The 16,752-nt window shown below is 37.6% G+C and overlaps 2 protein-coding genes across 5 annotated transcripts in view; one reads left to right on the top strand and one right to left on the bottom strand.

Annotated features, from left to right (window-relative positions):
• LOC138183283 (autophagy-related protein 16-like) overlaps nucleotides 1-16,752 on the top strand; it is a 317,854-nt gene that overhangs the window by 262,126 nt on the left and 38,976 nt on the right. The gene's annotated exons all lie outside the window — the stretch shown is intronic.
• Nucleotides 10,727-16,752, bottom strand: part of neo (ZP and PAN domain-containing protein neyo) — a 247,095-nt gene continuing 241,069 nt past the window's right edge. For all 3 annotated transcript variants that reach the window (XM_069119967.1, XM_069119966.1, XM_069119965.1), the window contains one exon: nucleotides 10,727-16,350. In XM_069119967.1, the coding sequence (XP_068976068.1) occupies nucleotides 15,787-16,350 (564 nt within the window). In that variant the 3' untranslated portion in view covers nucleotides 10,727-15,786. The remainder of the gene's footprint in view (nucleotides 16,351-16,752) is intronic.

Below are 16,752 nucleotides of genomic sequence, written 5' to 3'. Positions count from 1 at the left end.
TGTAATAAGTGTGACATATATGTGTATTTTGATGTGAAAGATGTTCAATGATATTGTTTTATTCTTTATTAAGGAATTTTATGAAATATTGATATCTTTATGATACGATTCTATGAGTGTATAATTTTCTGACGATGAATTATAATAAATTGTATTTTTTGAAATCTCCGATTCGATTGATTTGAACCATGTTTTTAAATGAATAAATTTTATGAAACAACCAAACTTGGAACAAATATGTTCATTTAGAGATTGTAATTGTGATTATGACTAATTAAAATGTACTTTTCTTCTTCTTTTTTCTTGTTCAATAATAAGTAATCCTTCGCTATTAAGTCAATAAAAATCCTGCTATTTTAAGTAGCTGAAAATATTCAAGATAGAAAATGCAGAAGGGCGTTTTCAAAATCAGTCAAAAGTTAACCAAGTACTTGCGAGGACTAATGTAGTTTCGCAAATTTCCACAGACCATTAGGATAATTGGATCTTGACCTATACACACCATCGCACATAGGAAACTGCCTTTTAATAACGTTATTATTTCCGCCTCATAGACAACAGCACTTTATGGCAAACTTTTCTCGTTCTTCGACTACCTCTAGGTCGTTTTCTCCGGCTTTAAAACGATTCATAAACGTGATTTTTATTGTACGATAATATTTGTATTACTACTATTTTCTTCATGCTCCTGAGGATAATTAAATTTATGATGTATGCGATGATCGAGTTTTGCCCGTAGAAAATGTAAAAGTACTTAGATACCACGAGGATATCTCATACCTTTTCGAATGAATGAAGCTAAAAAATAAAATAGATTTGATAATAATACGTCGTATAACGAAAGACCTGATAAAATGTGTCGAGAATTCATAATAGGAAAATAATAAGGATAGTTGAAAGTCGTATATAATTTCCTGTTATATTCACTGACTTTACTTGTTAAGAATGATATAGGTACTTAACTAAATCCAAAAATCTTCATTATGTATAAGTTATATTATTATAAATGATAAGTATATACGACAGTGGTATTTTCATCGATATGTAATATAATGTATATGTATGTTTATGTACGTAATTCTGGTACATATATATATGTCAAACTGTTTGAACACAGATGGAACAAGATTACTTTAATACAGCATCCTGTGCAGGTAGAAAGACGGGCGGATGAGATACAGGATTACAACGAAGCCCGAACGATTCAGCCGCGCGTAAATATTTCCCGTTGTTTGCCGCGAACTTATTAGGTTTCTTCTTTAATTAGAGGCTCGGGAAACGTAATGCCGAAACGGAAGGTTGAAACCCAAACGTTTTCTCATTTCAAGGTTCGTGAATCTCCAGGAGCAGCAGACCTCTTCTTCCTCTACTTATGCCTCTCCCATACCTTCGTTCGTTCGTTCGTTTCTCTTCTTCGTTTACTCCACATCGAAACGTCTGCTTCCGTCTCCCAGGCGTCGTTCCAACAGCCAATCCGTCCAACTTCTCGCTGCACTGGCGAGCTTCAAGTATCCTCCGAGTTTCAACCATGCGATCCTTATTCAAAAAGGTTTCCGCGTGTTCACTGACTGGGAACAGTTCCGTCGGATTTCGTACGCCCTCTTGGATTACTACGATGGAATAATATCCGAAAGCACTTTTCTAACTAAACGACTTCCACTTTATCCTGGGAATCCTGTTTGACTGCCGTTGTCGATCGAGGAAGATTAATTCGATTGATGAATTGAAGAAATAACGGATTTCAACGGGAGGATGTTCGAGGGAGGTGGAACAAATGCCAGGGGATCGGCTGATTGAAATGTTCGTATTTCAAATACGGATTTGCTGTTCCTTCGACTGCGTTTGTAACACTTTGTCACATTTCAACTGCAATAGGGAAATAATAGTAGGACCACCTGTAACGCAGAAGATACACAGGCTCATCTAAGCATTCGAACGCTTGTAGGCATTTTTTATGAATATAATATGTACGTTATACGATACATTTCGAAATTTCATTAGTTGCTATGACATTCGACTATCATATTGATCAAGTTTGAGAGTAATTTGAAAACATATATGAAAATACGAAAGAGTATTGAAATCTAAGTAAAGATTGTTTCACTTCTAAGTCGAGCATGCTCGAATTGTTGCTCTATCTCTGTTCTAAATTAGATTCGTTGATTAAATTCTTGATAGTTCATTGATTTTTCAGAAGATGGTTTTTTGGGAACAAAAGCATGTCGAATGTTATGCATAATGCTAAACAATAGCAAAATAAAATTAAAATTCTCGTACAAGAATTCTTTTGCAAATATGACACGCGTATCATTCAGGTTAATATCAACAAAATAAAATGCTGCGGAAAGATGTTATTGTTTATAATTCTAGCCGAAGAAGACATCACAAAGATACTGTAGAGATCTATTTCGATAGGAAAGCAAAATGGCTCATCCAATAAATATTTATCGCGAGACTTCCTGTTATCTCTACGATACAGCGCACAATCAATGCAGTTGAACGAAATCGAAGGGGGATCAAGAATTTCCTTCATCTGTCCGATTCGTTCCGTGATCCCTCCGCCACGGTCCCTCTTTTTATTCCCACCTATCGACGAAGTATAGCGACGGCGTGAACGATGCCAGCTATTGGCCGCGAAGAATGCGAGTGGAAAATACTCGGCGGATAGCCAGTGTAACTGCGGAACGGCGAAGCGTCTCGAAAGCTCGAAAAGAAGAAAGACGAGGAGGTGTTTTCTTTGGGTTTACGTGACACCACGCGTTGCCCCGATATAACCGAGCAGATCGAAGCGGAAAGTTGCTCCCATCCTGCGGTATGCTCGACCGCCCCCCGGGAATGTGGGCCTCCGTCTTCACAACAGACTCTCTTCTTCCTTTCTCCTCTTCCCCCTTCACCCTTGCTTGCTTTATTTCTGCCTTCCACGGCGTCTTTCATACCACGGACTTCGCGTCTCTTCTCCTGTCTCTTTTCCTTTCCCATCTTTTTTCCCTGTTGCCCAGGCTTCTGGCTACGTTGGGTGACACCCAACCTAACCCCAGCCAACTGAACCTGAACTAGCCAACCCCGTCATTCCAGTCAGTCATCCACTCGACCCCCTTTGCCCGTTCCAACAGCCGAGAATCCAGCCGCTACTTACACCAGGGCTACTTCTCCTCGGCCTCATGGCTGGCGCACACTTTGTTTGAGCTTTCCGCTTTTCACCGGCTCGACCATCTTAGCTTCGGCTTCGCGAGGACGAAAGAACGACGCGACGAACTGCAATTGTCTCCCGGAGTAGGATTATGTATGTGACGTTATAAGAGTGAGAGCAATAACTTAATGCGTTAATACCAGGAGGCTGCTGAATAAGCATCTCATAATATTTGAGAGGACAGTGTGATTGTATATAGAGGACGGATTTTATTTTGTGGATTTTCTTGTGGTTAATTTTTTACCGTTGGTCTTTGTTTGAATAAAATGTGAATTTATCCTGGCGCCGTGACTCGTTTTACGCTGCTAGTCGCGTGCAAGCAAAATATTATCATTATCGATAACGAGTTCCCTTGTTATCTTTATCTTTGTTATCTTACGTGCTCTTAGGTTTTCGAATGCTCTTGTTAATGTCCTACGTAATTGTACACAGAGCGGAACCGTGATATCGACTTTTTAATTTTTATAATTGTTTTATTTGCATTTTTTGAGACCTATCGGTTTCGATGGTGGTAGGATAGGAACAGTACTAAAATTTACACATGAAGAATTATTGGAATTCTAATGCAAGATTTTGGATATCATTGAGAATTTACAAATAAAATAGTTTTCATTTTATTCGTAACTCAATCGTCAAACAAAATTTAATTAGACATTGGAGGAAGACATTTTTTATGTTACAAGAATAATTATTTATTATATTTTTAATAAACAGAACCAGATTCTAATACTGGAAGATCAGTTTTGTTCCAAAATGTAAATAAGTAAAGAAAAGAAAATAATCTAAACTCGAGAAGAAGAATCTTCTGTTGTAGCAATTTCTATTTGCTTTAGAATCGCATTTAGCAACTGTGTATATCTTTTAAACGAATTATGTAGTGAATACTTCTTCCAGTTATGTAGTAAATGGAGTTGTATGTATTTCTGTATATTTATTGAGAAACGTATATTCTGTATTAAATTTTACAATTCGCTCTCCGATATACTGATTTGTTGTTGTTAATTCATTTTAGCAACTTCATGCTACGATGAACACTGCGAAATCCAGTTTTGCAGCATTCATTTGAGAAGTTGATATTGTATATTTCGAAATGAATATTGAATAATGCGTAGGGCAAGAATGTGGTAATTAATCTAAGTATGATTGAATCGAATTTTCAGGCAAAATTACTGTTATGTACTGTTATTTCGTAAACAATGAATAAGATAATTAAATCGATCCTTCAATTTTAATGCAAATTAAAGTTAAACAATACATTTAATCAAACATTCTTATTTATTTGTTCTTCTCAATAATCGCGGTGTGGATTCCTTTTTTATGATACATTTTTTAATTTTCTACTGCCATATTTGTTTGACGATTAAAATTATTGTGTCACCTTTTCTTCGTTTAAACTATTGAAAAAATAATATTTTACTTTCCGAGGATATTGAAACTAAAAGAGAAACATAATTAAGTCTTTTTTTGATATACTTTCCAGAGTGGTATTATAATCACAAATGAATATTCAATCAATAGATGTTATATCATACTACAAATTTATTGTATCAAGTAAAATTATTTCTTGTTGGATGATAATACCCTGAAAACTTATTCCTAAGACTACAACCTTTTTTACACATTCAGAAATTATGCTAGAAATTCTTTTCGACTATAGCGTTTATCCCATATAGGTAAATGATATAAATCACAAGCATAAAAGTTCTGTTAGATGTTTTCACAAACTAAAAATAACTAGAAATATCATGAAAGAGCAAGTATAGCTTAAAGAAACGAAGATTACAGAAAAACATCAGAAGTAACTTAACTTCTTCTGATATATGTATATTAAATCCTATTATAAAAATCAGAAACCAAAAAACTAAAGCCTTATTTAACGAGGAACACTTTTTCATGATCTTATTCCTTTCAAATTTGCTTAATGCATACAATTATTTCTTCCCATGCTTCAGCTTTATTTTTAGTCAGGAAATAAATTGCATCGAAGGCAATAATGGGAGATTCCCACGTCATTATGTCTACCTTAATCCATAAAAACTTCGGGCTCATCAGAAGATAAGCCGCGGTCTCTGTTGAAAATTATTTTAAGATCGACGAAGTAACGAACATGATCATCGAAATCGAGGGATCAATAATCCGGAGGTTAATGTCGGATAATTCGAGCGGGACAGATTGTCCGGAATTCCCTGGGTCTGACGTCGTAACCAGATAATTCTGGAGAGACATTTCGATAGGACCGTTTCGACTTTTGACAAATGGCTCGCAGTTGATATCTTATAGGTAGCTTCCTTATAGAAGATGATGTACGATGACTGATGATCCGTCGTGGTTACCGTTGCTCCCCTGAGATATTATTTTGTTCTAACAGAAACTACTTTCCAATTTCTTACGCAATTTATATCTTACACGTTGTTGTTTAATTCCCCGGTGATCGATCGTACACGCGAACGAACGAATGATGTGAATGAACAAATAGCGAATGTTCGTGGCTGTATCGCAATTCATATCTTTATATTCATATGTCTCATCAATAATTATCCTTCTGCCAACTATTCCCGCAATTTTTAGTTTCGATAGAAAACTTAATACGTCTGTTTATTCGAAGTGTATTCAATAGTATTTAACGTTCATGTATTTTGATACGTTTGTTTCTTCAGTGCGTATTTAAACAAAGCTGAGAAAGACATCGGATTACTATCTTCAAAAAAAAAAAAAAAAAGAACACTACTATGTGAAACGTCAATGTTTCTCTTTCCAGAACTTTATTTTTATATTTTTTACATATTTACAAATGTTTTAATATGTATTTTTTAAACAGATTGATACAAAAAATAATATACAGAACACCAATATAAATAATCACGTTATTATATAACGTGCCTTGAACAATTATGCATATTGAATATAATATTCTTTCAAAACAAACCTTATACTATTTTAAGCAAGTTTCTTCATCTGTTTTATGTATATTTATTTATATATTTATATACGTGTGAAGAAACTTGCTTAAAATAATGAAAGGTTTAACGACGGTTTTGTAATGTATTTATATACAATATATTATAGCTATCCTATTAATTAATTTACAGAACACCTTCATTAAAATACATCTCTGAAATACTGTCCACGGTAATCGAGTCTAAATGGAAATCGTATCTCGACAAGCAATGCCATCGTCTGAAGGACGAAGTACTTATACGCATCTAGAAATAGCAGAAAGATTTTTTACAGCATGCGAATAGAGAAATCTCGGTCCACGGGTCGATATCACGAAAGCATGTCCTGTCACCCAGTAGCCACGGGTTAGCACTTCCTGCCGCGTTACCGTAGCCGTAAACTACGAGTGCTGCACGCGATTATCTCGATCCAGTTCATTAACATAGCCAACCCGTCGAATGGTCTCACCGAATCGTTCCCAGCCGAGTCTGTGCTCTTGTTTAATGCACGATAAGTTGCGCCCGCTAGCTCTTCGATCTAGTCTCGACGCGATAATCCTGCACTTTATTCAGCCCCAGTCTAAGATAGCGTCAGGCGACGCTATTTTCAAAGAACAAAATAACCTCTCTACTACGTTGATACTTGGATTGTAACTGTGTCGCCACAGGAAACGTACACTGTTCGATTTAACACTAGACTAGATTAGTTAGCACGAGATATTGTATTCGAAAGTTTTCATCAAGAGAAAGGGTATAGTGGCAAGGGCTAAATTGTATAGCTAGCACGTTCCTTGTTACGCTGAAGGTATTAAATAGTTCTAACGAGTAGATATAAAGCCTCTTGTTTACACGTACTTCCCTTGATAATGGGGATTAATTTTTCAGTAAATCGACTAGTCGAAGCGAACGCGACAGGTACTAGAACGACGAGCAAGGGTTAGATATCAAAGGATAAGGCAGGTCCATTAGCATTCCTTGATTTTTCACTGTCGGGCAAAAGCGTCCTTTGCCACGGTATCGTGCTCATAAATTTCGTTCTCAGGGTCACTGAACATGATTCCCACGCTGATTGAGCGTAGCCCATCATCCGGCTAACGGATGCTGGAAACCCATGATCTTGGATACTTACGTGGTCCACTTTTCGTTCGTGCAGCACGATAAACTTGATATTCTCCAAAACGTTCTCTTGATTATGTACCCCGGTGAACGACAACATCGTGACTGTTTCGGCTTTGGTTTTTGAAACACGACGCTTTTTGTCGGACACGATCAACTCCCGATTTTAATTGGTCTCCTCGTTCGACAATTGACCGCTCACCGGCCATTGCGCGCTAACATGACAGAGGGTTCGCTGCTTGCTGAATGTATAATGCAAAAGTATCGATCCACTATACGCGTTCGCTCGCTGCAATTAGCTTTGCTCAGGTAGGCGCGATGTGTGGAAATCCCAATTTCAAGGTATATAATTGAGAATATACTTGTTGGATCGATACGTGGACAATATAATGATTGGTAATTCAAGATTGGTTAAACAGCTCTCGTCTTTTGATAAACATCGAATAGCCTATTTATGGAAAGGTGCTCATTTAAATAGATATCTTATATTTTTAATATTAAGTTAGTATTCCAATTTGAAATTATTATTTTCATAAAATTATGCAATAATGCTACTTCGCATTTTATTCGTCCAATTTTTCTAAACTTCACAAGTTTTCTTCTTATATGGCAAATATCGATAGTTAGCTCTCGCGAAAAGTGAAAGAATAAAAGAATAATTAAGAATTTTATTATCTCCAATGTTTATTTGAAATTTTACAGAACACACATAGTTTTGCATCGTAATGAATATAGAAACTATTAACAATACGATTATAAACGACATTATTCAAAAAATATGCACATTTATTCCAGCAAACCTTAAATACGTGAGTAACATCTATTAAATCTTTGATCAACTGAAACTACCAAAAGTTTAAACGATTACTGTTGAAAAACAAATGAAGATCTTCAAATAATTAGAGAGGTCAAAAAGAGTACATCTTCCTCTGCAAAGCGCTTTCCATTTCAGTTTCATTTTAATTCGACTTTCCGCTGTTGAGATATTGTTGTTTGAAGGAACCCGAATTTTTCAATAATTCTCTGTCGCTGACTCCCTCGCATGCTCAGACCTCTTACTCACACCGCGTTAGTGACCAATCACTAGCTCGTTGATAGTGAGCTGGTCAATGACAGACAGAGTCAGCATTTTCTTACTAGCACTACTTCACTACTACTAAATATGCGTATTTCCTAAAAAAGATGTAGGTCAGGCCGCTGCTGACTGCCATTCATAATTCTCTAGGCTTACAATGAGATACGTCTATTATACATTAAAGTACTATATTTTCAGAATCAATTGAGCTATCGATTTAAATCGTGATACATTATGGGCACACATTTAACTATGCTTTGTGTAAATAATATCTAAAAATTTCGTGATAGTTATATGTACATCGTTCACAAAAAATTTATGTATTATTTTGGTGAATCTTGTTATTTTTGTTTTTATATGTTATAGATTATGTGTAATTTTTTTTGTAGAAATAAAAATGCCAAGAAACGATTAATTGTTGCTTTCATTCATCAAGTGTAATTAATAAAGCAATCATAAGGCTACGATATTTTTTCCTATATGACTCATGTTTCTATCAATGATTTATAAAAAAAATCATTATCAAAAATGTTATTAATACTGTATTACAATGAAGCTTTCAATATCATCGAATTTTCGCACAGTTTATTGACGTTGTTTTATAATGTCGATGAATATAATAATACATTTTGAAATTATACAAAATTGTTCTCTAGTTAGACGAATTAAAAATATTTCTCTAGTTAAAAGATTATTGTACCTAAAATATAGAAACATTGAAATATTTGTATGTTTTTCTATCCGCGACTTAACATATTTAAGAAATGACAAATAAGCGAAATATTCATATAACTTGACCCCTGCTAACGTGTCGTCTGGGAACCTGCATTTCAATCGATGAACTTTGCGTCTCGTCTTGCTCGAAATTCAGCGCATTTACAAGCAGGACACGGTTACATTTAGCATAATAATACGTTGATTGATACGTACGTGAGCCAAACTACTGTCGTTAGGGATGCACGATTCGTTTCAGAGGCCTCGTCTGAATGGCCGCTTATCCTCAATGCAGCGTTCCTAGTGACTTCAAATGGTTTGTATGTAACTGTCCCGCAGCAGCAAGTTACCAGGAAACCTACTTAAGCTTCTAACAGGTCTTCAGATTAACCTGGTCATTGCTAATACATAAGCTAAAGACTAACTTCCAGCCACTTACCTCTTACAACTAATAGCATCCATTAAGCCTCGAGCTATTTTAAAAACATACGAAGCTGTTATCGTTGAAACTGTATCAAGCTGTTCCACACTTAATGGAATTCAAGATATTTATTATTGTTTATTGTATACAATATATAGGCTCGTAGAAAGATAATACATGTATTTATTTAAAATAACCGCTTTTTTCTAATATTTATTATTTATTTTTATTAAGAGTTAATTAACTGTACTCCAGCATGTTAAACTTATAAAAGTTCCTATACAAATTTTATCCATAGTTGAAAACATCGTTTATCAAAAGGTAATAACAAAGGTGTGAAGAAACGCTATAAAAAATATTTCAATAATTTGATAAAACCATTTTTGTGATATTTCCGTTTTATTCTGAATAATGGAATATTTTTAATTGAAGCTGCTAACGTTTACGCAAAAATATTTATACCTAGTATCAAACAATAAAATTTTCAAACTTGTTATTTAATGAAATATAGGTGTAACAATTTTGATAGTTTCTTCACAGTAAAAGTATTTTATTTTGTAATGTAATATAACTGGTGAAATATACTTTTATTATTATTAGGTTCCGTTTGTATCATTATTCGTTATTTTCATCTGCTTAAGAATGGTAATTTTCAAGATATAGTGGCATATAATATATAAAAAACAAAGGTTGTACAATTCTATTCACGTATAGTAGCGCGGTTAAGTCGTGGTTTTGAATAGGTACACGTTTCACGTCCTGTGAAGCTATTCAGAACAAGAGAGGAGGAATTTTAAAACAATAATAGCGGAAAATGATTCGAGGTGTGAGATTTTGCACGAAAGATTTAACAAATGAATGGTATTTAAGAAGAATTATTTGCTTTAAATCTGTTTAATTCATACACGAATTATTAAATTCGGATCAGTCAATCTCCTTCAGTTCCTTTTATTTAAAATTGGTTTAAGAGAGAAGATATATATATATATATATATTTACTTTTGTATTATTCATTTCTTATTTAATTTTTTTTCATATGCATAGCATTTGTTGCATTTATAAAATACTCTATAAGGGAAGAAAAATGTTTCACTTTTACTGAGATATTAAATAAATATCTGAAACGTTATCACGCAGTGTTAACCATTATATAAATGATAAAGAACCAAGGGATAGGTTGTTACAATAACTCAACAAAACATTTCGTTATAAAATGAGTTTATTTTCTCTGTACCATATATGCTATGTACAACATGTGTATTACGGTACTGAAATATACGAAGTTTAGCCAAAGGGTGACATCTTGATACTGTGGTATAAAAAAAGAATAGAGATAAAAATAACGAGGAATTAATTAAACGCGCGTACACATCGAATTCCACGTTGGACGGATTAATTCGTTTAATCGCATGCTCGTTTCGATACTGTCTGCCTTTATAGGTGTACACAAGCGTGCACGCGCCTGCACGCTACATCGCGTCCAAATGAAGGGGACGTCGTTAGAACGTGGTTAGCCTATGTGTCAGACGTGGACGCGTAAGGCGAAAGAATAGAAATAAAAAAAAAAAATAAAGAAGGGAGAGAGAAAAAACAGAATGATAAAACGTGACAAGATACGAGTATTCTTGAAGAGCGGTATACGTTAAACGTAAAAAATAAATAAGCCATTATGATTGGTGCGCGTGTTATGTAAAAACGCTCGATCGTCGGGTAAGCTCTGTACGTGACTCGCGTAATTGCGAATCAGGATCGTTTAGTCGGCTTTTCTGATTTCTTCCAAGCGAGGGAAATAGGACAAAAGGGGCGTGAGATAAAGAAGATCGAGAGAAACGGCGGAGGGAAAAAGATAGGGGAAGGAGTGAAAAGCAGTGGAAACATGCACGCTTGTCAGGGTACAGAACAGACTCGAGCTTTTCAAGCTTACGACGGAGTAGGCGCGCACCTCAGGCTCGAGGACAAGCACCGACGTCTCTGCACACTTGTAAACACACGCGATAAAGTAGGCAAGGCTACGAATATAAGGCTCATTAAGAAGGACGAGAAGAAGGAAGCGTGGAAGTAAAGAAAAAAAGGAAACAAGGGAGGGAAAGGCAAACTTCTTATGCGCGAAAGCGCCGAGTACCCCAACGTCGGAGTTTAACGCAAAAGTGATTTTCTCGGCGTTATCATCGAGAGAGCGATCGTCCTCGAGCCTAATATTATCGTTCCACCGCACCTCCTGCGACTTGTTCGCCCGCAGGCCGCGTTAACTTAATCTTAATTACATAATGAAATGACGATACATGTTTGCACGATTTTACTTCCATCGTATACACGTTAATAGTGGGACGATTACTTTATAAGAGACCTTATCGACGTAGAAACGATGCAGTTTCCATTGACTTGAATCGAACGTTTTATCCATCGCTTATTAGCAGATAATCAAGTGTGTTCGAACAAGTCGATGAAAAGTGCTCGAGCGTCATTCTATAAAACTACTTGAAAATGCTGTTTCTTCTACAAGATGGCGCGAGAAAATCTCAGACTCCCTCGCATCGCTGTAATATTCTCGGGGAACGATGACTCTACAGCAACGTTTACGAGAAATGCTAGGATGAAACGTTCGAAATGTTCTTTCTTTTTTATTTTTTTCTTTTTTCCTAAGGTTGTCAAGCGAGGAAGAACGACATTCTTCATGCACCATCTCGTATGCTTTCGTATATGCGCTAGGATGATACCTCTAAAAGATCGCGAGCGGCGAGTCACGTACACGCGTGCGCGCATACGCGTTCGCGGCTCGCAATTTTATCGTTCGTACAGTTAGGTTGTTCGAACGATTGTATAAAAATTGGCTCTACCCTCTCACCATAAGCAAATTGGATTATACTACGTCAGCGTTAGCGAAAAATCCTTAGCATATTTCGTAAGTATAAAATAAAGTCGTTAAAGTCGCGCCGCTTATTGATACGCGTGTAGGCACCGTCGTTGGCATCTTATCATTGTATGTATACATGTGTGTATTGATATTTATATGTATAGAATAGTCAGCATCGAAGCGGGAGGAGCGGCGTCATTTCGCGTGCATTCCCTGCAGATGCACGTTCGCACAATAGGTCCAGTTAACGTGCTCTAATGGCTAGAGTACTACGTCACACCCATATCCTATGTTTTCAATCAATGCCATTCGATTCAAAAGAGAAATTCCATTTAGCTTCGCGTTTCCATTGTGTCAACTGAGCGAAAACCTAGCAATCTCCACGGCAATTAGTACCAATAATTAAAGCGCGCGTCCTTTCAACGCGAGTTCGATATCTCCGACTGATGACTCTTTTTTTCACGTTTCACTATCGTTTTGCGCCAGCAGCGTCGCGTCACACCTCGGATTACCGCGAAAAACAAACGACGCCGTTATACGGTTTCCACCGTTATTCGTTGAAAATTATACCCGTAAAATCACGACCGTACAATTGAAAACCATCCATCTATCATATCGTGTAATAAGATATTTAACTTACGAATTATACCAATTTTGTTACTTAGGGACGAAACGAGAAACAAAAGATGGGATATCACCATTAAAACCGATCAGAAAGGGACAGAGAGAAACTCTAGATGGTTTGCAGCGTGTTTGCTGATGATAGACAGACGTCGAACAGAGAAACGATCCCAAGTTCGGTTAACTAAAACGCAAACGTCCCATGCTAATCGAGGATTCACACTTTGCCCGTCTTTATCTTTCTCTTTTGCTCGGTCTTCCATCCTCTCCATTTGTCTTGACGAGCATATTCAAATTTTCAAGTTTCTCAATTAACCCGATCCCATCCCGAAGCCTTTGTGCCTCGTCAAAATCGATAAAGTCCCGACGGCAACGGCGGCTAACCGATTTAAATTTACCCAACGTATCGCGGGCGCCCTCACCATCCTCCGCCACCCTATATACAACCGGATTCCCTGTCATAAATCCGTTCTAACCCTCCTACCCGGTCGTAGGTTTCGGTTTTGGCTCACTATAAAATTTTGCTCGCGTAACGAAACTTCGACGCCATCCATAGTTTTGGCAAGTTCGGCCGGTAAGGCTTGTTATGTTAAACAGCAATCCAAACAGCGAAACGTAACCGATTCGAACATACTGTCTCTCTGACCTGTGCATTGTGCCGACGACGTTTCCACGTTGGATCTATGTTTCGAAGTTAAGATCGACTCCGCGTTATAACTTTCCCAGGTATATTTGAACTCGGATTCGCACGGGAGCTAGGAAAATGTCGAAGTAACTTCTCTAACGTAAACGTCCGCCCACAACCGTAATAGTAGTTACTGAATTTTCGTAATCTCGAAATTCACCGCGGAAAATATCTCTAGCAATATACCGACTAAATATTTTAACATAAACTTTAAGCTATTTTGTTGAATCGATTAACCTAGTGCACGCCAGTTGTTTCCCAACAATAAGCTAGAACTATCTTAAAACACGATATAGAAGTTTATTCACCTCGAGAATCTTTCATCGCGATATTAATAACTTTGTTTACGCGCGTATACTGTGCGATAAACTCCGGAAAGAAACAACGAGGAACTGCTCTCTATACTTCTAGGCGCTACATCAAAGACTTATCCCGTTGATTAGACATGACTCGTAACCATCGGAGCACGTCGATAAGCTCACGTGTCGCGATGTAAATTAACCTGACCGACACGGATGGCCGAAACCTGGCTCTAAGGTTAAGTCGGAAAGGGATGGCGGTTATACGATCCCAGTATGCTGTACGTAGCTATCCTTGATGCGATCCCAACGCCGTTCGCTGTCTCGTTTCTCGACCCTTCTTGCTCCCGAATTCTCGTCTAACCCTACGAAGCTTAGCTTAACCCCGAGACGCCACAAGAGGCAATTAACCTTCCGCCAACCCCTTGACGCGCATTGCACCCCCCTCCCTTTCAGTTCCTACTGCTGTCTCTTACTGTTTCCAGTCGTTCCGTTTCAACCACTACCCTCTGACCTTCTCTATCCCACCCTTGCTCCTGTTGATATCCCACTTGGAGCATCTGCATAATTATGCTCGATTCCCAATGCTAATTAGTGCCCTATCCAACGTAGCAAGTACACGTCGACCTCCATCACCTTCGGAACCACGCCTCATCCCGCTTCGGCTTATTTCGCTTTATCCTGTCCCTGTCGTTTCACGTACGACAAGAAAAAAGAACGGGGACAGAAAAAATGAAGGAAGTAAATGTCGCAAAGGAAACAGGAAGATTATGCGCGATTATGAACGAAGGATGACGAAGCTGCAAGATAATCGATCGAGCCGGCCTCCTTTGATCGCATAATTGCTTCCAACTGCTACTGTGTAATTAGTTTCCTCCAGATTCCTCGTTCAACTGTTGCGAGCTTCTGTTTTAATTCGATATTTAATTATAGTCGGAGCTTTATCACGACGATTTTCTCTAGTGAAATTAGTTAAGTAGAAAGCTACGCGGGTTGTCAGTAACATTTTCTAATTTGCGATGATCGATGTTCGAGAGTTTATTGCGTGTATGCATTTCACGGTGTTTAATTCCACGTGTCGTATTAATTGACGTTGTCCGTCACGCAACAGGGGAATCATAGAAAAAGGTGTTATAAACGATGCATCCTCATACAGCTAAAGAAGAAATCAGCGATCATAGAAGGCTACGTTTATTTCTGTTCCTTTGAATACTCGTTAATTGAAATTGCAGCCATGATTGAATCATATTTTTTCAACTTCCTGATGAGTTATTACCATCGATGTTAGTAAAATGAGGTAAGAAGCAGCTTTGTTTTTAGGATCGATCGTTTATCCTCGAGAAAAGAGAAGAAAGGTATACACGCGATAATTCTTATAAAGTAGAGAGCACGAAGTGTCGTCGACCATACGGGCAGTTCTTATCCAGACATCCTACGATTCAAAAGAAAATTCTTCTATCTGCCCAGTGTATCGATTTGAAACCTCACCGAATACTCTAAATTTGCACAAATCCCGATTACAAAGCAACGAACTGCTGCGCCAGGAATTAACATTATCAATTAGATTCCTCCAGTACTTTCAGAGATTCTCGGCGTTACAACATTTCTATTCGGGTCTGAACTACAGGCGTTTCTAAGAACTACACAAAAAATACTAGTTTTTAAATACTTCGAAAATCTGAAACCGAAGTATTTTGTAAAATTCTTACTCTGAAGAATTCGAGCCTAATTTTGCATATTGGGAAGCTTAAAAAACGAAGGGATTACGTGCGTTTTGTTTGCTCGTAAAGATCTCTGAGAAGTCGTCTGGAGGTTCACGACGTCGGCAGCGGAGGAAGACGAGATTGAAGGACGGGTGCAGGAAACGAAGGCTATTCAAAAACGGCGCGCTGAATATCCGGTGTCGTACAACTTACAGAGGCTGTCGGTGCGTCCTGGAACGGAATGCATTCCGGGAACGGAAACCGAGACCGAAAGAGCTTCTTGATGCTTGAGCATCTGACGACGTCTTTGCCAGGTGAAGGTCCACGCGGCGATGATAGCGATCTGAGCAACGAGGAAGACGGTACCAGCGACGATAGCCTCGCCCAAGTTAATGCACATTCCCATCGTTGACGATATGTCCTCGCTTTCCACGAATACGGTGTCTCTAGTCGCCGAACTGGCGTTCGATGTCTTGCTGTCGTGCTCGAATCCGAACTTGTCCGTGATCTGAATGGATTGTACCAAAAGAAGATCGTCGCGGCTTTGAGAGGAAGAGCCAGTGGAACGACGACGACGACGTTTGCCGAAGGATATGACGGAACGAAGCTCGCCGGTGGCTTCCTCTTGATCGCACTGCACCGGCTCGCAAGTAGGCATGCAGGGTGTCACCAATGCACGGAATTGTACCACCTCAGAGCTAGGGAATTTGAAGGCGTCGAAGTGCGAGAGGAGGATCTGAAATAAAGAAGTGACATATCCGTGATTATAATGGTAATTTAGAGGTAAAGTGCGAAATATTAGTTTAACTCTCAATTAGTATTTTTGTATGAGTTGAAAGGTATTTTACATTAATTTGTATTCTGTACTTTACATGATATGGATTAAAATAAACATTACAGAGATTGATCAACTACAGACAAACCTAAGTAAACCTGTTACGTTAAAGTATTAAGACAATAATCAGGTATCTTATAAAAAGATGATGAAAACTTCTATTTTATAATAAATTAATTGAATACATGTAATTAATAGTCTGCGTATTTTTATGCGTCTGTAATGAATCAAAAGTTGCAAAAATGCACGAAACGAATATAATATCCATAAGTAGAATAATCATTATAATTTTTAATAAGTAAA

Source organism: Bombus flavifrons, chromosome 9, assembly GCF_040668555.2.
Source record: "Bombus flavifrons isolate JBK064 chromosome 9, iyBomFlav1_principal, whole genome shotgun sequence".
Taxonomy (NCBI): domain Eukaryota; kingdom Metazoa; phylum Arthropoda; class Insecta; order Hymenoptera; family Apidae; genus Bombus; species Bombus flavifrons.
Note: the sequence above shows the minus strand (reverse complement) of the source record. Positions and strands in the feature narration are given on the sequence as shown.